General features: G+C 42.5%; 1 protein-coding gene across 1 annotated transcript in view; it reads left to right on the forward strand.

Moving 5' to 3' along the window:
• Window positions 1–21,894, forward strand: part of C8HXorf58 (chromosome 8 CXorf58 homolog) — a 714,653-nt gene that overhangs the window by 279,726 nt on the left and 413,033 nt on the right. The window contains exon 4 of the mRNA XM_085622411.1: window positions 11,860–11,954. Coding sequence (XP_085478537.1) covers window positions 11,860–11,954 — 95 coding nt within the window. The remainder of the gene's footprint in view (window positions 1–11,859; window positions 11,955–21,894) is intronic.

Raw genomic sequence — 21,894 nt, forward strand, 5'->3', positions numbered from 1 at the left:
GGCCTGGAGCAACTAGGGGAACTCTTGGAAGTCGAGATTGTCCTCCGCTAGGGCCCACAAGTCGAGAGACAAGGGACCGCGGAAGGCAGCAAAATGGAGTGCGTAAAAGGGAGCCCACGGGCCACCGGAGGGGGCTAGGGCGCTGATCTTTGGCACAATTGCTGCTTGGTGGTTGGCTTAAAAATGGGCCAAAGTACAACTTCCCCACTGGTCAGGGTCGTGTGCTATGCAAGAGGTGGCCGGTGTCCTGGGGTATTGGGAATCTCGGCACCCACGCGGTCCACGGTGCTCAGACTTGCTGTGCACACTCACTGGCCTCTGAGATGCTTAGGAAACCCACCTCAAAGTTGTTGGGAGTTGACGAAGTCCGTAGGAGCAACGAAGTTCCAACCGGGTCACTTGCAGTGTTTCAGGTGCCTGCCAAGCAGACGGGTAACTCCTTTACCCCAAGGGAGATTTCTTCAGTCAGCTGGGCAGCAGCTCGTCGAAGGTCAAGTCTGTAAAGTCCAAGATTAATCTGAGGCTCTGGGGACACAGTATTCACCTTTATCCCCAAGATTAGGGGAGTGTCCAGAGTAGTGTCCACCAATGAGAGGTGAGGCGGGAAAGGGTGGCTACACCCTCTCCCCTTTGTGAAACCGCCTGGGCGATGGGCAGGATGCCCCTGAACCGGTTCCAGGCGGTGTATGCAGAATGTAGGCGCTGTAGCAGCCTACGTGCAACTCTGAAAGGCAACATATGGTGCACCCACCCAGTTCCAATCCACATATCCTGTCTGGGGAGGTGCTAGCACCTCCCTGCCACATGAGCTCTATTGTCCAGCTGGCGAGGCTGGGATTTTCCCCAGCAACAGCCAGCCAGAGTCGTGTGGGTGGAGGGTAGTAGCCATTTTGTGATACGTGTGAACTTTTAAATTGGTGTCTAAATTCTGCCGCTTTTCCCATATCGCCCCTCTAGCAGGGGGGAATCATGCCCTCATGCCCATGGCTGGACTGGGGGTATGATTCCTACATGTTTGACACCAAACACGATATGGTTCTGTGCAGCCATTCTCAAGTTATCACGCTATCGCGATATACTTATAATGCAGTTAAGAGTATATGGTATGGCTACACTACAAACAACCCAGCAATGATTTTTACGAGGGTTGCAGAGGGGCCCTACTCAGGTAGGGGTCCCCCCTCACACATATCCCAGCACCCTGCCTTGTAGGATTAGCAAGGCCTGCCTGAGGGGTGACCAATGAGAATACATGTGTTGTACATAGGTGGGATACAGGGTACCTGTATCCCTGTAAGGGGGTGCAAGCACCACCTTACCCAGACTACAGTAGTGGTCTGGTGGTGTCATTTGGTATGGCTGTCCCAGGGTGGCACAATAAGTGCTGCAGCCCTGGTAGGCCTCTGAGGGACCCATGCCCTGGGTACCTAGGGTACCATCTACAAGGGTCTGGTAGGGTGTCCTCAGCATCCAATTGGAATGTACCAAGGGTACTCACATCAGTTTTAGGGAGGAAGCAGATAGGCGTGTGTTGGTATCTAGAGTCCTCGTGATATACCTTGTAAATACCTCATTCGAAAATTAGATTATGAGGCGGATAGGGGTATTTTCAGACTCCATATGTGGTAGGGAATGTAAATACGTGCCAGCAGATTTTTGAAGATACATAAACATATGATTGATATATTTATATATGTCCAGGGGAGAGTCGTTCTAGGTTTTAATAATGATGCACTGACGTATGGAAGGAATGTCTTATTCATTTGTTGAGTTGGCTAGAGAGAACTTACCGGTGGGACAGTTTCTACGCATCCGCAGGAACTGTTTGGAGCTCCGTGATTACAGGAAGGAAGCTCAGGTACTTACAGAGAAACTGAAGCAAAAAAACTACCCTACTAAAATCATCGAGAACGCCAAGAAAAGAGCACGAAACACCCCAAGAGAGGCCCTTTTGGAAACCCAGGAAAGAATCCAACCACAACAGATGATTTGTGTCACCACCTTCAACTCCTCATCGAATAACATCAAAAAAATAATCAATAAGAAATGGACAATACTTACATCAAACAAATTAACGTATGAGAAACCCATGTTCTCATTCAAGAAAAATAGGAGTCTAAAAGACTCCCTTGTCCACACAGACACATACAAACCCAGAAGTGATAGCCAAGTGACTTTGTGGAACACCGTGCCAGTCACTGGCCACTTCCCATGTGGGTCATGTGTGGTGTGTGAATTCACTGAACCTACCAAGAGTATTGACCTAGGCCTACACACCCCATGGGAACAAAGGTCACACACCAACTGCAACACGGAGTCAGTCATTTACCTCATCAAATGCCCATGTGACCAACTCTATGTAGGTATGACTAGCCGCAAGGTCAAGATCCGCATAAGTGAACACAGAAGTACAATCAGGAGGGCTGTCACAGCGACCAGACTTACAGCACACTACGTGGAGAAACATCACAAAGACACTGACATAAGATGGACGGTGATCGAGAAAGTGAAGGGCAGTGGTAATCTACAAAAAAGACTACTAGACAAAGAACAACGGTGGGTATACCGTCTGAAAACCCATGAGACGGGACTAAACGACGGCATCCCGTGGAGCCAACTCAACAAATGAATAAGACATTCCTTCCACACGTCAGTGCATCATTATTAAAACCTAGAACGAGCCTCCCCTGGAAATATATAAATATATAAATCATATGTTTATGTATCTTCAATAATCTGCTGGCACGTATTTACATTCCCTACCACATATGGAGTCTGAAAATACCCCTATCCGCCTCATAATCTAATTTTCGAATGAGGTATTTACAAGGTTTATCACGAAGACTCTAGATTCCAACACACACCTAACTTATCCTGAACTCATAGGGCAGCACCATAATTTCAAAACGAGCTGCGTGACTCACTCCTAGATCTCGTATGTCTTTATCTTTGAATCTACACAGTCTGATTCAAACCACCTTTCAACCCTTCACTAATAATCTGTAAACACTGAGACCTCGGTCCCACCACATCCTTATTTTTCAGCCCCATTGCAATCCACCTCATGGATACCATAACAACCGCATTTTGGTATTGTCCCGCTTGTATTAATATTTAAATACGATCGCATGGGAACTGGAACTACCTCTCTTAACCCAATACTGAACGTTAACTACATTTCCCTTCATTCCTTAGCACGCTCCCCACGCAATTGGTACGGTGTGACAGGGTCCCTTCAACATTGGCATTGAAACTACATCGCTCGAACCGAATACTGAGCGTTAACTACAATTCCCATCATTCCTTAGGACACTCCCCATGCAAAGGTCACGGCGTGGCAGCGTCACTTCCGGTGCACCCTGGGGGGCGTACTTCGTCCCCGTATTCTACCGCGCCAACAATGTGTTTAAATACCCGCTCTCACGCCTCACTATTTGCACGAGCCGAGGACCGGAACCACAACAGGTTGAAATGCCGGGTGAGGACTTTTACTGAAGTAAGTGCGCGAACAGCCCTGTGACACACTCTGTGTCTGCATACCCGAACTTACACTTTCTATGACTCCCGGGGAATCCATCCCCTATTTTGTTCCCACCCACTCCCCTCACCACTACCATCATCTTTTCTAAATACCAACTATAGGACCACCTACATTATCACTCCGGTCCTATGTGCAACGCGCAGCCCTCCCGCAATTGGCAAGTTGTGATGACGGTATGAAGAAATGATGGACGCAAGTGAATGAGTGTGTATATACGTGCATGGTGTTCATTAAGTCAATACTATTTTTCGAAATGGTGCAACAACTACTGCAATCTGAGACTGCTTTTCATTGGTGCGATACTGTTATCGATATTGCGACTAACACGCAGATAGTGTTAGAATGCGAGTAAAATCGCCACCTCACAAGATCTGTCACATATAACTAGTATGTCACAGAGCTATACAGGATGAGTGGCACAATGAGGGGACTTCTCCTCCAACTGAGGCATGCACACAAAAGTTAGCATGTTATCACCATACACCGATTGGGTATGACACACTGAACGTTTAATGTGTTTTTTACGGCGTATCTGTCCCCTTTGTAGTCTTTCAGATGGAGACTGGCAGTACACAGATACACATACACTGAACACACAGCGAGGAGTAGCTACTCTGCCCTCGCCTTACAGAAAGTATAGCGAATTCCCATCCTGTAAGAGCCCTCACATAGGGGTTTACCTTCTGCCCTGAAGAAAGTCAGGGACCTTTATGGCCGCACAGGACTGAAACATGTTGGCACTAGGGTCTTAGGACCATAATACCCCACAAAGACCCGTTTTTAGATTTTTTACTGACCCAGACAGACCCAAGAATAAAGGGAAACGGGGGTCTGACTGAGGTATTTTATCTTTAACCCCCCTATCTTCATCTATCAAAAGAGCTCCCAACACTGTGGTCGAGCCCACCCCGACTTGTAGGGGTCGGGGTGATCCGATGATGAAGCATAACACCACTAGGGTGTGTGAGGGTAACTAAAACAAGAAGCGTTCTCTCCCTGACACAAGATTGTGCTTAGCACAACCTTCCACTAGAGAGGCCCCACTCTTTCTTTTTCCTTGTTCCCTGACCTTTGACACGAACAACATAGTAACATCCCTGACCACTGACTGGTCAACTGGAGTATTTTTTTGTGATAAATATCCTAGTGCAGAACTGCCGATTCCTGATTTAACCTCCATGCAGACACATCCTTAAAAAGGGTAAGAATGACGAGACAGAGACTGTGGACCAAAACGAGAGCACCTCTGAAGGAAATAATTACACTATTTCAGGAGGTGAAAACTCACCCTGTCTCAGAAACAGTATGCAGAATGCTATAAACCAGACTGAAATGCTAGCTGAAAGGAGTCAGTATGCGAGAAATTAGAACAAGGGGGGGGGGTCCCTCTGGTCAACAATAAAAGCTAGTACCTTGAAGAGATGTCAAGGTGGAGCTGAGGCTGATATACCTCCGCTGATAGTGAATAATGCCCAGGGCTCCAGAGTTCAAAATTAGATCTGGGTCATGACATCTCAAAAGGGTGGGGTTTGAGCCGGATAGCCGCAACATGACAAGCTAGACACAAGGTGCGCAGAGGATGTGGTGACTCACCTGCACGAGAAACGCAGCGGCCACAAAAGTAACCGTCCATCAACTCCGGCGGATGTCGGAAATCAAGCGGGATACTGGCAGGTTCCTAAACAGCGGTAAGCACGAATGGCGCAGGCCCGAAATTAAATACACAGTCAAGATCGCGCGTTCTCAGACGTGTGTCAAAGCGAAGCAAACGTGCTCCTCCTACAGAGTCTGCTCCGTGAAATTCATGAGGTGGCGTATCTGATAGAGAGGACCGCTACGATGGGCGCCATTTTGGTAATAGGCGCCGATAATGCAGATGAATGTAAAAGCCACTAACAGAAATGTAAGATGGTGAAAAAACTGCTTAATGTAGATATGATGTTACATACATAATGACCACACAGGCGGAAGGTGAGTAACCAAGCTGTGACCAACCAAATGGAAACCACAGGTCATAGAGACAAAATTAGGCAGACTAACGGTGACATAGCCAGTCAAGACTATCCTGCAGCAAAATCAGGGAACCGGCCATATGCTAGTAGGAGTAAAAAGAGCCCCATCAAAAATGTGTTAAAAAAAAACATTTATTAAGAAGCAGATAGAATGAATATATGTGTAAAGATAATAGATATGTGCTTAATAAACTCAAAAGCACAGGACGAGTAGAAAATCTCATGTGGGGATAGATTCAAAGCCAGCCTGGCAGAACAAGATGTAATAAATCAATTTGGTCACACCAGGGGAACTCATCGTAGAAATGAGGCTATCAACAGGGAAGATGGAGAGGGAGAACCGCAGTGAAGTCCCAACAATGTACCCCGAGTCTAGAGGGGGAAAAAATCAGATGAAAACTGCACGAGATCAGCAAGTAATAAACAGAGGACGGAAGGGTAATAACACATCAAAGTTATAAGTCACTGTAGAGTTTCATTAAGTCCTTTCTCTTTGGTGTTAAGTGTGTAAATTCAAAATACTTCAGTTTTTCTGTGCGTAGTCTCCACATCATTTGAGGGAGGACTTTTTCCAAAATGGACCATCTGAGATCCAACCTCAACATGGTTAGCCTCTATCCAGTGGCAAACCAAGGGTGCAGTTTATTTAGATAGTCTGATATTGGATTTATGCTCACCGATTTGTTTCCTACATTCTCTTCTGGTTTCGCCTAGATAGGTTGTGAATGCCATCAAATTGCTTGAAACTCAATTCGAGCAAAACGGAGGTAATTATATTTGGCAACAATACAAACCTCTGGACGCTAGACTGGTGGCCGGAAGAATTGGGAACCCTTCCCGAACCGACTAAGAAAACAAAGAACTTGGGGGTTATAGTGGACAACAAACTCACCTTTGGGGACCAGGTAAATGTGGTTGTCTCAGCGAGTTTTCATCTTCTTAGAATTATAAGGAAGATAAAGTCTTTTCTACCGGCAGAGAGTCTCAGGACAGTGGTCACGGCACTCATCATGATGCGGTTGGACTAATAGAATTGAAAGTGGCACTCCTCCCATAGAGGCTTATACCCAGTCGGAATACTAGAAAAGAAGAGATAAAAGTGGACAAGCAGATCGACAGAAGAAATCGATTTTTTTCAAAAAGAGGAGATATTGATGAACAAGAGTCTTCTTTATGGGCAACCCTTTGGTGGAGTGCCACTTTCAAATCTAAGTGTTCAAGGTGCTTTATTTATCACTTTCCGGATCAATAGGGGTATACTGTAAAGCAAAGGCAGATCCCCCGAAAATCTGGTGTAGGGATGTGTATACACCCTCACCCTTGGATCTTTGATGCAACGCTTTCACCTGCCAAAAGCGATTATTTGTAGGGAATCAAGATAATGATTCAATGCTGGGACATATCGTTTTTCCTGAAGAAGGTGGTTGTTGAATTCTATAACCCACCGAAACACGTCGATGCACTGTAGAAGAAGTTAACACTAGATCTCTGTGACATTTGTTGGATCAATAAATTTTAGTAGATGTACGGATTTACTTGGAAATAAATGATCGTAGTTAGACTAGTGAGGTTCTAATGACAGAAATATTTTGTGTCTGACTTGTTCTCCCGCTGTGTCTGTATAATCGTGTTGTTTTTTTAATAATTGATAGTAAAAAGACTTAAAAACTGTTTAACCTATTTTGTTGTGCCTTTTATGATTTACTTTGCAGTATAAAGTGCTTTTAAATATGAACTTATAATAAATTGTTGAAGGATTATTTGGCCTACATAGGATTTATTGAGAATTCACTTTTTGGAAATTGTATTCATGTTTTGGTGATATTATCTATTGTTATTTGTGTGTAAGTCCAATGGAAAATTACACCTAAAAGATATTTAAAGGCAATCCCCATCTTATCCTATGGGAGAGCTAGCCCTTGCAATAGTGAAAAACAAAATTCTCAGTATTTCTATATTAGGACATGTACAACAAAACTGTACACGTCCTACCTTTTAAATACACTGCACCCTTCCCATGGGGCTGCCTTCGGCCTACCTTAGGGGTGACTTACATGTAGTAAAAGGGAAGGTTTGGGCCTGGAAAGGGGGTACGTTTGCCAGGTCGAAATGGCAGTTTAAAACTGCACACACAAACACTGCAGTGGCAGGTCTGAGACATGTTGACAGGGCTACTCATGTGGGTGGCACAATCAGTGCTACAGGCCCAGTAGTAGCATTTGATTTAAAGGCCCTGGGCACACCTGGTGCACTTTACTAGGGACTTACTAGTAAATAAAATATGCCAATCATGGATTATCCAATCACCAATAAAATGTAGAAAGAGAGCATATGCACTTTAGTGCTGGTTAGAAGTGGTATAGTGCCCAGAGTCATAAAGCCAACAAAAACAGGTCAGAATAAATAGGAGGAAGAAGGCAAAAAGTTTAGGGATAACCCTTCAAAAAGAGCTAGGTCCAACAAGCAGTTACTCTTTTATGTTTTTACACACTTTTTTATTAGGCTATGTGATTATGATGTTTGGGTGATAATTGGCCACCACCTGTGTGTTGTGCTCTTCTTTTTTCAAGAGGGTTGTAAAGATTTCCTGTTTTGGGAGGCTAGAAACTCCTTTGACAAAAATGGTGATAGCAGTTGTCGGTGACGGGAAAAACTACTTGATGCTCAAGGCTGGACATGGTTCCTCTGGAAAGTTTAGAGCTTCAGTTTTTATGCTAGCCCTGTCACTTCTAAAACTTCCAGAGTTTTTAAGCAATAAATAAAGGCTATTGAGTGAGGTGGGAAGGGGGGATGGTTCTGGGCTGCTAGATATTCACTAAGGTTTTAGCTATATTGTTGGTAATATCAGCAGAGGATCTTGTTTGGACAATTAATGAACAATGTTAAAATTCTTTTTTGTCTGGTTGGAGTTTCATTTTATCTAGCTGGATTGTGATGATGGAGGATACTGGGCAGAACCCTACTGTTATATATATTGTATCATAGGTGCCTGTCATTTACCTACGAGGTGGTTGAGTAAAGATGTAATTCCTTTTTGTTTGTCCATCTTCTCTCTAATTTTTATTTGTGTTCTAGGCTTTGTATATTTATGAAGTAAAGCATTGTGTAACCATCTAAGGCAGTTGCTCTTAACCTTTTGACTTCTGTGGACCCCCAGGTAATCATTGCTGGAATCAGAGAACTCTCACTGAATCAGTATTGGAATACACAGTCATTACTGGAAGCTGGGGACCCCTGTCTAAGCAATTTTGATGATTTGAATCACAAAACAATACACAAAAATACAGTCACAAAGGTTCTTCAAAGAAACACACAAATTATTAAATATTTTATTTAATTCCAAAACAAATATAACAAAATCAAAATTTTAATGGGAACATTGGAGCTTGTCTAAATTCAATTGAGGCCACCCATCAGCGATATTATATTCTATTTAATGCACCTCTACTGGCTGCTCCCACAAATCAATCTCTGACCATTCCAACTTACACTTAATTGTTAGCCTCCAGTTTCAAAGTACTTCACATTGACAGCATGTTTTAAAATTTTCAATTTTCAATTTGAATTGAAAGTGGCACTCCTCCCATAGAGGCTTATACCCAGTCGGAATACTAGAAAAGAAGAGATAAAAGTGGACAAGCAGATCGACAGAAGAAATCGATTTTTTTCAAAAAGAGGAGATATTGATGAACAAGAGTCTTCTTTATGGGCAACCCTTTGGTGGAGTGCCACTTTCAAATCTAAGTGTTCAAGGTGCTTTATTTATCACTTTCCGGATCAATAGGGGTATACTGTAAAGCAAAGGCAGATCCCCCGAAAATCTGGTGTAGGGATGTGTATACACCCTCACCCTTGGATCTTTGATGCAACGCTTTCACCTGCCAAAAGCGATTATTTGTAGGGAATCAAGATAATGATTCAATGCTGGGACATATCGTTTTTCCTGAAGAAGGTGGTTGTTGAATTCTATAACCCACCGAAACACGTCGATGCACTGTAGAAGAAGTTAACACTAGATCTCTGTGACATTTGTTGGATCAATAAATTTTAGTAGATGTACGGATTTACTTGGAAATAAATGATCGTAGTTAGACTAGTGAGGTTCTAATGACAGAAATATTTTGTGTCTGACTTGTTCTCCCGCTGTGTCTGTATAATCGTGTTGTTTTTTTAATAATTGATAGTAAAAAGACTTAAAAACTGTTTAACCTATTTTGTTGTGCCTTTTATGATTTACTTTGCAGTGTAAAGTGCTTTTAAATATGAACTTATAATAAATTGTTGAAGGATTATTTGGCCTACATAGGATTTATTGAGAATTCACTTTTTGGAAATTGTATTCATGTTTTGGTGATATTATCTATTGTTATTTGTGTGTAAGTCCAATGGAAAATTACACCTAAAAGATATTTAAAGGCAATCCCCATCTTATCCTATGGGAGAGCTAGCCCTTGCAATAGTGCAAAAACAAAATTTGCAGTATTTCTATATTAGGACATGTACAACAAAACTGTACACGTCCTACCTTTTAAATACACTGCACCCTTCCCATGGGGCTGCCTTCGGCCTACCTTAGGGGTGACTTACATGTAGTAAAAGGGAAGGTTTGGGCCTGGAAAGGGGGTACGTTTGCCAGGTCGAAATGGCAGTTTAAAACTGCACACACAAACACTGCAGTGGCAGGTCTGAGACATGTTGACAGGGCTACTCATGTGGGTGGCACAATCAGTGCTACAGGCCCAGTAGTAGCATTTGATTTAAAGGCCCTGGGCACACCTGGTGCACTTTACTAGGGACTTACTAGTAAATAAAATATGCCAATCATGGATTATCCAATCACCAATAAAATGTAGAAAGAGAGCATATGCACTTTAGTGCTGGTTAGAAGTGGTATAGTGCCCAGAGTCATAAAGCCAACAAAAACAGGTCAGAATAAATAGGAGGAAGAAGGCAAAAAGTTTAGGGATAACCCTTCAAAAAGAGCTAGGTCCAACAAGCAGTTACTCTTTTATGTTTTTACACACTTTTTTATTAGGCTATGTGATTATGATGTTTGGGTGATAATTGGCCACCACCTGTGTGTTGTGCTCTTCTTTTTTCAAGAGGGTTGTAAAGATTTCCTGTTTTGGGAGGCTAGAAACTCCTTTGACAAAAATGGTGATAGCAGTTGTCGGTGACGGGAAAAACTACTTGATGCTCAAGGCTGGACATGGTTCCTCTGGAAAGTTTAGAGCTTCAGTTTTTATGCTAGCCCTGTCACTTCTAAAACTTCCAGAGTTTTTAAGCAATAAATAAAGGCTATTGAGTGAGGTGGGAAGGGGGGATGGTTCTGGGCTGCTAGATATTCACTAAGGTTTTAGCTATATTGTTGGTAATATCAGCAGAGGATCTTGTTTGGACAATTAATGAACAATGTTAAAATTCTTTTTTGTCTGGTTGGAGTTTCATTTTATCTAGCTGGATTGTGATGATGGAGGATACTGGGCAGAACCCTACTGTTATATATATTGTATCATAGGTGCCTGTCATTTACCTATGAGGTGGTTGAGTAAAGATGTAATTCCTTTTTGTTTGTCCATCTTCTCTCTAATTTTTATTTGTGTTCTAGGCTTTGTATATTTATGAAGTAAAGCATTGTGTAACCATCTAAGGCAGTTGCTCTTAACCTTTTGACTTCTGTGGACCCCCAGGTAATCATTGCTGGAATCAGAGAACTCTCACTGAATCAGTATTGGAATACACAGTCATTACTGGAAGCTGGGGACCCCTGTCTAAGCAATTTTGATGATTTGAATCACAAAACAATACACAAAAATACAGTCACAAAGGTTCTTCAAAGAAACACACAAATGATTAAATATTTTATTTAATTCCAAAACAAATATAACAAAATCAAAATTTTAATGGGAATATTGGAGCTTGTCTAAATTCAATTGAGGCCACCCATCAGCGATATTATATTCTATTTAATGCACCTCTACTGGCTGCTCCCACAAATCAATCTCTGACCATTCCAACTTACACTTAATTGTTAGCCTCCAGTTTCAAAGTACTTCACATTGACAGCATGTTTTAAAATTTTCAATTTTCAATTTTGCTTCTTTATTTATATTTACTTTATTAAGATTATTTAATCTTCTAACCTGTCGAGGACCCCAAGTAGGCATTGTAGACCTTCAGGGGACCCTGGACCACAGGTTAAGAACCACTGCTCTAAGGCAACAACAGATGTCATAATGTTCAGTCTAGTCCCTGTTTGTGTCAAGTGCAAAAATGTGATTGCTGAGCCTTCTATATCTGTTGCAGGAGCGCTGTGCAAGTTATGAAATTCTGAAGACCGTGAGCCCTTCGGAGGCTGCTCTTTTGAGAGATCCTAGTGTTCCTCACAAAGTTAGGTTCAGGTATGTCCATACATATTTTTTCGCTGCAAATAAGCATATTTCTGTAGTGTACATTTTTAAAACAATAGATGTTTTTATGTTTTTGCATTTAGGATGAACAGAAATTTGAGGGACTATCCCTCTGTTTGATTCTCAGAATGGGGTTGTTTAAGAACCCTCAAGCGTCTGTCTTCCTCCCGCAGTTGTCAAGTATTGGCTATTGATGATCTTGATCGCATTATGTTTAGGTTAATTATTTCGCATCATTTGAATTGGCTCCAGATGTAGATAACCTACTCCTTGTGTCAATCATGAACCAGAGATAAAGTAAAGGGAGGAGGGAAAGCATAGTTACCCTGGAGAGGACATCTCCTACGAAAGGCAGTCTGTAGCAATACACAATTCATGGAAAGGAGACCCTCATTATTGAAAGAGGGAAAGACTTTACTCACCACCTCATCATCTCTACAGAAATGAACACAGAAGAGAAATTCAAGTTGAAAATAAATGTCCTCTAAATGCAACATATGCTCACCTAAAAAATCTGCAATTGGTTACCTGGGGGATATTAAATAGAGTTACAGCAGGGATAGGCCAAGCAAGCACAAAGAAAGTCCTGGTGACGTTGGCACTGACCCTGCACACATCGTAGTGAAAACATGGGCATTTTATGGGTTACCGTGAGTTTTTTGTTCAGTCACCCTCATTGGGATTCACATGAAAATGGCTCTACCTATCGTTGTTCCTTGCAGTAAGAGTGCTAATGTCTGGCTCCCTTCCCTCCGGGTTTCTTATGAGAGGACCTCTATGATATTTCTTAGACTGGTCTCCCCTCTGCTACCTGTGCTGCTTCACAAGAATGGATTGCAGTGGATGAGAATGCTTGAACAGAATCCCTTTGAAGTTGATTTTACATATAAAGTGGACTATACTCCTACAAAATAGTTGACAAAACATCTGATGATATGAATGTGCACAAAAATACCTCTTGGTGATTCCTTCTCTATCTGTTTGGAGATGTTCAAGCTTACAGTCTGGCCAACCCTGCTTGTTACACTGATGACATGATATACAACATGCCAGGACACGCAAAAAAAGACATGGGTACTGCTCCATGGGGCTAATGATTGGTGTTTCATTCTCATGGGCCCCTCTATTTGAAGCATAAAAGCGTATATCAAATCCACTATGAGAGGCCAGATCTCATTTAATAGGAAACATGGGCACCAGACATTGATCTCCCTCAGAACTGCCTATGGGCTGGTAGTAAACCCACAGATCACTTATGTTGATCCACTGTGATGGCCAGAGAATCGATGAGATTGGACTGTGGATTTTGGAAGGGTAGAGAAATCCATCTCAATGCACTATATATGGCCAGGGATCACAATGGACACAATTAAAACATTGAAGGCAATTTTGCTGCTTCTTTACGAGCTGAAAGGTGCACAGCTAGATTGCTTATTGGGGCAATGTATGTACGCCTGAGGTAATGGAGTGGCTAAAAACATTACATTTAGCAGGCATGCTAAAGGATGATGCAGAAATCTACATCTAAGTGCCAAATAAAAGTAAGGGTGCTCCAATGGATTATGATCAAGATGTGTGATATGTTACATCCAATCCATCTTGCCATTTGTATTTGAAGTGTAGAAAGCGTGACAAATTTCAGGGCTTCCTAAGCATCAGCCTACTTCAGGAGACCCACCAGAATTGTATGGTATTTGTGTTTGAACGACTATCATTCCTAGAAGTCACAGCTGCTTGAATGGTTAAGAAACGGGTGAAAGAATCTGTCTTTTATGTGGTGTTGGCAGCGTAAACAACAGAAATTATTCTCACATAACTATTCTCGTGCAGCCCCCTCTGTGGCCATTGTTACCGTTTTTGTGGTCAGGGCTGTTGGTCAGTGACCCTTAGGAAGGCATTACTCACCTTTTTCCTTGTGGCCCACACGCTCCCTCCAGTAACACGCTTACAATATGGGTGACAACTTCCATTTTAGCATTTCTAAAATTATGATTCCTAACGCATGTATAGTAATCAGAACCAGCCTGTTTCCTGGGTCACATGACTAGGTATAGTTGGCAGCTGGCCTTTGTGTATTTTTCCCCAGACAGTCATACAACAGGGGGATTGGGTGTTGGCAGGATGGACCAACCTGCTAGGATGGGAGGGGCAGGGCTGTGCAGAGCCCCACTTGCACTCCAAAGGCACTGCCTCAGCTTACACACAAGGAACTTCACACTAGATCTCCTGGAACCAGGGCAGGGAGGCGGGAAAGTCCAGACACTTCTGAGGAGGTAAAGTTCCAGATGTTTCTTCCACTTCAAAGCTGGCACCAGGTATAACATTAGGACCCTCAGACCAACTCTTCAGTTCACTTCTCTGGTCCTGCACAGGGCTCTCAGAGGATTGCACTGCTGCCTGTGGCCTGCTGTGTCTTTCAGAGTACTGCTCTGCTGCACCAAGCGGACTGCCCTTCTGCCTGACACCTGCCTTGTACCCTCAGATAACTGCCCTGATGCTTGAGGTCTGCTTTTCTGATTGAACCCTGGACTTCCAGAGTGACTTAAAGGGATATTTGGCTGGCCTACTGATCAGAGCATCAGTGATAGAAAAGGCTCCAACCATCTTGAATCCACACCTGGACCCAGCTTAATTGAGTCCGGATCCTCTAAGTGGTATCCCTCCAGTCCTGGACCCTTGGAAGTAACTCTAAAGAAGCCCAGATAGCCGAAATCCAAAATTTCAGGACACATTTTTCAGCCAAAAAGTACCCGGTGAGACTGGGACCCACCTGCTCGCCAATCCACCAAAGGTGCATCACTGGTTGGCCTGATTTCACTGTGGCTGCGTTCTTTTCCGCAGCAGCATGTTCCGCAGCTCCTCACAAAAGGGGCAACCAGTCTTGTGGAGCCCTCATCAGCTACAGCCTGCAGCTTTTTCCCTTGGATATTTTCGACTTCCATCAAAGAGACTAAGTCTGAACACAGAAATCTTCACTGTAAATTCGTCCAACAGTTCTCCGACGACAATGCCTCCTCCTCGGACACCGCCAGCTGCCTTGCCTTGCTAACTTTACCTTCTCAGACATTTTTTATAAAAATTGGTCTATATCCGCTTAAGTAATAAGTGGAGATCTGGTCCAATCCACTTTTTGTATCTGAGCCACGCTCCATTGTCAGTGGGCATAACTTTCTACTTTGTTCCGGTCTCACATGAACTCCAATTCCATTGATTGTATGTTTGCCATTTTGGTCTCAAATAATACATTTTACTCTATTTTTCTAAATTAGTGTGAGATTTTTCTTGTGTTGTGTTTAAAATTATTACTGTTTAAGTGCTGCATAAATACTTTACACATTGCCTCCAAGTTAATCCTGACTGCTTTTGTGCCAAGCTAACAGAGGGTTAAGCACAAGTAATTTAGTGACTTTTTGTGGTTCCCTCTGACAAGGATTGTGGGTATTGCTTGAGAAGGGCTTACACCCCCCTCAACCAACAGCTCAATTTATCACAGGTCGTTGTCAAATCTACATTAGGAGTATCATGGCTCAGATGTAATGGCAGTTATCTTGAAGCTTCTCAGTAAACTGTGTATATCAATAAGGTCCCTGTGGTTTACACCACAATTACCCAATACCTGCTCATTAGTGTTTCTCTGCCTAACCTGTCATCTTAGCTTGGAAGGATGTGCAACCTTTTGCCTTGTATATTGCCATCAAATTTACAATGACAAATAATCAGTTATCCAGATCAACTTGTCATGCTTAAATTGCTTATATTCAAACAAAACAACAGAAGTTTTTATTTCTTCATATCATATGTTTTTCAAAAACTTTATTTATTCATTTTTGTAGAAATTAACTGTATCTACTAAGCCTCTTGCTTAGAATTTAATGAGCTCATGGAGCAAGTGTTCTGTATTCCTGTATGAACATTCTTGTAAGAGTCAGTTGCTCCAGAGCCCCTTCTTTGATGGATGTACTTTCAGATTAAACCCTTAATTCTAAGCATGTTCTTGCAAGACTCTTCACTACAAAATTGGCGACGAGGATGGGATTGTTTCTCCATCACTCAAGCACTGCGTTTCACCAAGAAGGGGCCAGAGGACGAAGCGCTGAAGTGATTTGAAGGGTATGAAGCAGTGAAGTATTGGCTTCGGTACTTTGAATATATTATCGTCTTACTCGACGAACGAGGTGAGAAATTTCTGCGCTATTAACTGTACTGCCTCCGTTTTGAGAAAGCGCAACTCGACGTCGCTTCACTGTATGCGGGACTTTCTGTTTTCTTTTAGCTGCGTTGTCATGGTGCGCGGCGAAGCCAGTTCTCTGAGACCGTTTCTGGCAGCCGTGTTTTAAAACGTAAAACTCGGCACGTCTCAAAACATTGCTGAAACTCTATTCCGTTTGACCTATTGGCCATTGATACCTTTGTCTGCTGGCAAAACTTCTCACAGCACGTCCGATATTACAGTTATCGGCAGAGAATCACCGCATCTCGTGACCGTGTCTTCAAGCCTTTTCATGCTCGCGTCTTCAAAACTCGCAATTAACCCAGCGTAAATCAACAAGTGAAGTATAAGCCCTCAAAAGAAAGTTAAAATATGAAGGTTTCTCACCTCTGTTTTTCATTTTCGTCCATTGCACCCTCTCCATGACTAAGGAGATCATAGAGACTAAGCAGCACTCCCAGTGGCATATTTCACAATTGCAGCACTCCCAGTGGTATATTCTACAACTGCAGGCTTGTTTTCTCGTCATCCCTCTATGATGTGCACACATGTATCCTGTAAAAAGGGAATTCGTCTTTTCAACATTGTGCATACCTCTTTCTTCTCTGTGATGTGCACACATTTTGCTGTTTTTTATTTTTTTTAATTAGCAATCTTTGCTTTATTTTGCACTGGTGACTTTTACTTCAGCGATTTGCACGCTTACTATTTTGTGCAAGTCATCTTTATCTAACTGTCCATATGTTTAGTGTGTCTTAGGCTATACTTGCTCCCAAAAAAATATATATACTTAATTATTATTTATTTTTTTGCTTTTTTTTTTTTTTCTCTTTTTCTTTTTCCTTGAACCAACATGCAAAATATCACAGCACCAGCTTCTTTCCTGCAAGATCCTGGTGATCCTCCACTAGAATGGAAACTTTGGATTCGCTCGTTCAAAGCATATTTAGTAGCAATTGATGCTAATAAGTTCAAACCTGACAGAAAAAAGGTTTAATGTATTATCATCTTGGTGTTGAGGGCCAAAACGTATTTGACCATCTTCCTGATTATAATGGTTCAGATGAAGAGATTGATGAATTTGATGCAGCTATCGCTCAACTTGACAAGTATTTTGCAAAATCAAAAAATCTGGTTGTCCATAGATTTAAGTTCTTTACCAGAGTACAAAAACCTTCAGAGAGTATTGATACTTATGTTACCGCTCTGAAAGTGCTAGCGTCCACGTGTGAATTTGAAGAATTCACTTCTCAATTGATTAGAGATCAACTTGTAACTAGATGTAGTTCTGAAAAAATACAAGAGCGGTTGCTTACCTGCAAGAATCCATCTCTTGATAAAGCCATCGACATAGCAAAAAGTATTGAGGGATCTTGTCAAGACGTTAAGTCTCTTGAAGAATCTCTCAATAAAACTAGCATCTCAGGGGCTGTTGTTAACAAGTCCACGATTTCTGTTGAACAAAAAATTTTTACAATTCCAGCCAAACCTACTGTTCAAAATGTTGCACAAAGGAAAATATTCTGCTTCAGGTGTGGCTCACCAAATCATGTTTCTTCCTTTAGATATTGGCCAGCACTTGGTCAACACTGTAAGAAGTGCAATAGAATGGGTCATTTTTCAAAAGTGTGTAGGGGTGGCAGATTTAATAATCCTATTCGCTCGTTAATAACTGAGGATAGTGATGTTGAAAAAGAAAATCCTACCACCAACATCGAGTTAATGTTGGGGGTTAGATGTGTAAAGGAGTTTAATTCTTCTTCAGTCATTGACCCAGAAGTTGAAGTTTGGATTGATGGAATTTCCATCAAACTCCTTATAGATACAGGTGCTCGCATTACAATCATAGATTATAAAAAATACACATTTTCTTGGAGTAAACATCCTTTGCTTCCTCCCGATGTAACTACGGTGGCATTTGAAGGCAGCAAAGTGGATTTGCTGGGGTATTTTTCTACTAATATCAAATTTCTTGATTCTTACATCAATGGTAAAGTTTATGTTGCTCGCAAGGGCATTAATGTCCTAGGACTGATTCACCAAGCTGAATTTAAATTAGTTATAAGACCTGGTTCTTGTAATCCTGTCACTATTGAAAGAATGGAAGTCTCCGGCAATTGTTGTTCTATTGATTTGTCACAAGACAACAAGGTACAATTTGGTTCAGATTTTGATTGGGAAAAGAAATTCAAGAAGGTTTTTCAAGACAAATTAGGCAAAATCTCAGACTTTGTTTTTTCCATAAAAGTTAAACACCAGGTTACCCCAATCAAACATAAATTACGCAACATACCTCTAAGTATAAGAAAATAACTTTCTGATATGCTTTCACATTTATGTAAACAAGGCGTCATTGAGAAGGTGGAGGGAACTCTTTGGTTGTCTCCCATAGTTCTCGCGAAGAAAAAAAATGGCGAACTCAGGATGTGTGTTGACTTGAGGAGTGTCAACGAAGCGATTTGGGTGGATAACTTTCCTCTTCCAAGGATTGAGGATCTTATCACCAAAATTTGTCATTCGTGTTGGTTTACGAAGCTAGACCTTAGGTCAGCTTATCACCAAGTTGTCTTAGATAAATCCTCTCGCCATTTAACCGCTTTCGTTACTCCTGAGCGAACCTTTCAGTTTTGCAGGATGCCTTTTGGCATTGCTTCTGCGGCAGCAGTTTTTCAGAGATTAATGTCTAGCATGTTTAATCACTTATCTCAAGTGGTGGTTTTCCAAGATGATATATTGGTTTTTACAGAAAGTGAAGCTGAACATAATATTGTTGTGGACGATGTTTTGAGTATATTGGAATCTAGAGGTGCCACATTAAGGAAAGACAAATGTATATTCAAAACTAAAGAAATAGAATATCTGGGTCACGTTTTTTCAGCTGAAGGTATTAAGCCAAAACCTTGCCTTGTAAAAAGTATTTTGGATGCTCCAGCTCCGAAGAACAAAGATCAACTACTTTCCGTTTTGGGTCTTTGTGAGTTTTATGCAAAATTCTTAAAGAACTTTGCAAGCCTAACTGAATCCTTTAGACCCTTACTAAAGAAAAATGCAGAATACAACTGGTCTGATTCTTGTGATCAAACCTTCAATATCATCAAAGAAAGAATTGTTAATGCTCCAGCTCTTCAATCTTTTTCTGAAAAAAGAGCCACTGTCATTACTGTTGATGCGTCTGAATATGGCTTAGGGGCTGTTCTCACACAGATTGAGAATGGACATGAGTTCACCATTGGCTTTGCTTCTCGTACATTAAGAGATCCCGAACGTAAATACTCTGTAATTGAAAAAGAGTTACTAGCATGTGTGTGGAGTGTAGAGAAATTCAAAGCATATGTTTGGGGCAGACATTTCACGTTGAAAACTGACCATTGTCCTTTAGTGAATATCCTTTCTGGGAAAAAAATCAAACGAACTACAGCTAGAATTTCCAGACTTGCCGCCAAAATTTTTAGAATTTTCATTTACAGTGGAGTACATTCCTGGGGGAAAAAATTCCCGGGCTGATTGTCTTTCTCGACTTCCCATTGATGAACATGACAATCATGATTGGGAAGCCGAGATTGAGGAATGCTTCATCTCATATATAGGGGATGCAAGTTTTTCAGAAAATTAATGGATCTCTGCTGTCCTGTCATGATCGAGCACGAAGGCGGGAGCGACACCAAGCGACCCTCTGGCGTTGGAAAGTGCTCCAAACTACATCTCCCAGGAGGCGCAGTGAAACCACGCCCCCCGTGGCCATCAGCGCGTCCGGAAATAAAAGCCGACCCGACACGGGGGGCGGTGCCAATGATTCCGGATTTGCCCGTCTTCCTTCAGCGGCCCGCACCTTCGCAGCTCCAGTTCCAGCCTAGTTATCGCGACTCCCCGGCTCGTGATTCCCTCCAGAGACTCCCCGAGTTCCAGGACGTGCTCACCTCTGCCTCTGCAACCCCACGTGTGTGAGGTGAGTGACAGCGCCTTCGGATCCTCCCAGATGCCCACGGATTGCCGGGCCGCCATACCCCGGGTGCGCGCTCCTCTGCTCCTCGTTAGGGATCATAGAGTGGCAGCGCTAACACCTTTGATTGGCCAACGCGCTCCTCTGCTCCTCGTTAAGGAGCATAGAGTGGCAGCGTGAACACCTTGGATTGGCCAGAATGTACTTGGGTGCCGAGAGCTCTCCATTTCCTCAAACAGTCGGGGCACCGCGAGAGGGTACCCAAGTTCACTCCCGTCCTTTCCTTTTGTGTTGCACTTATTTCCGTTAAAGAATCCGCTGACTCGGCGCTCCTCGGCCCCACGGATTCCCGGGCTTGGAGTAGTAGCGCCACCGGCGGTTTCTACTAGCTCAAGAAGCATTGGGCTACCCTAGCTCTGGGTTCTGGAGTCCTAGAGCCAACCCCTGAGCCTGCTCTGAACCGCACCTAAGACCGTGAGTCACCCCACCAGTGCTGTTAACTGGGCAAAGACCACGGCCAGAACCAACCATTGATCATAGCGGGAGGAAATAGAGACAGGTAAAGCGGGGATCAGATAGGAGTAAGCTCTGTCCACGGGGAGGGGAAGAAAAGCGCAGTGTCTAAACGTCTGCTTGTTTCATTTCTGGTCTCTCTCCCTTCAGAACCTTCCCTTCCTTCCTCGCCCACCTGTCTCCCGAGTCCGAGGATATTATACATATTCCGGGCTGGGGACGGATGGGAGGGGGACCCCTCTATAGCATCAGCGTCATCCCGAGGAAAAAACCAGGGTCAGCCGCGACATGTCCAATCAGATTGCATTTTAAGTGAAGTAATCACATTATTACAGTCTGGTTGACCAAAAGAATCACAATTAAAAAATGAGTTACAACCTTTTTGGAAAATTGCAGAAGAATTATCTTTAGAAGGTAATCTGCTGGTTCGTGGAGAGAAATTGGTAGTACCTTTCTCTCTTCGTCAGCAGGTAATAAAATTGGCACACAGCGGTCATTTGGGTTCTACTCTGACTAAGAAGAAGATCAGGGAAAGATTTTGGTGGCCTCGTATGGATTCAGAAATTGAAGATTTTGTGTCAAATTGCATTAAATGTAAATCAAGTGACAAAGTGTTGATAACTGAACGTCAAGTTGAGTCAGTAAGTCATTGTCCAAAGAAAGCTTGGCAACGTGTCAGTGATGATTTTTTAGGCCCGTACCAAGTTTTACCTCACAATTTAAGATACTTTATTGTAATGGTGGATCATCTCTCCAGATGGGTTGAAGTTGAGCCTGTGTCGGAACGCACTACAAGAAAAGTGCTTGAATGTTTTTTGAAGGTGTTTTCCAGAGAGGGTTTTCCAGTAGAATTACTTACTGATAATGGGGTTCAATTTGTTTTCTCTGAAATGTCTTCCTTTTTAGAAAATTGTAAGATTAAACACTTATGGACACCCCTTTATCATCCCCAGAGCAATGGGAAAGTCGAACGTTTCAACAAAGTATTAGTTGAGTGTATTCAAGCTTCGATCAAAAGCAATATGGATGTTGCTCAATCAATTCATGAGTTGGTTTGGTCTCACCGCACTACTCCACACTCTGTCACTGGCAGATCTCCTTTTGAGCTTATGAGGGGTAGAGAAGCTGTTACTGAATTATGTCCATCTTGGATTCTAAAGGTGCTGCCTAAACCAGGGGATGTTGGTAGCTGGTGTAAATCTGCTGAATCTAGCTCTAATATTTTCAATTTCAAAAAATTTGAAAATAAAAGTTATTCTTCTGTGAAA

Source organism: Triturus cristatus, chromosome 8 (genome assembly GCF_964204655.1).
Source record: "Triturus cristatus chromosome 8, aTriCri1.1, whole genome shotgun sequence".
In the NCBI taxonomy this organism is placed as follows: Eukaryota; Metazoa; Chordata; class Amphibia; order Caudata; family Salamandridae; genus Triturus; species Triturus cristatus.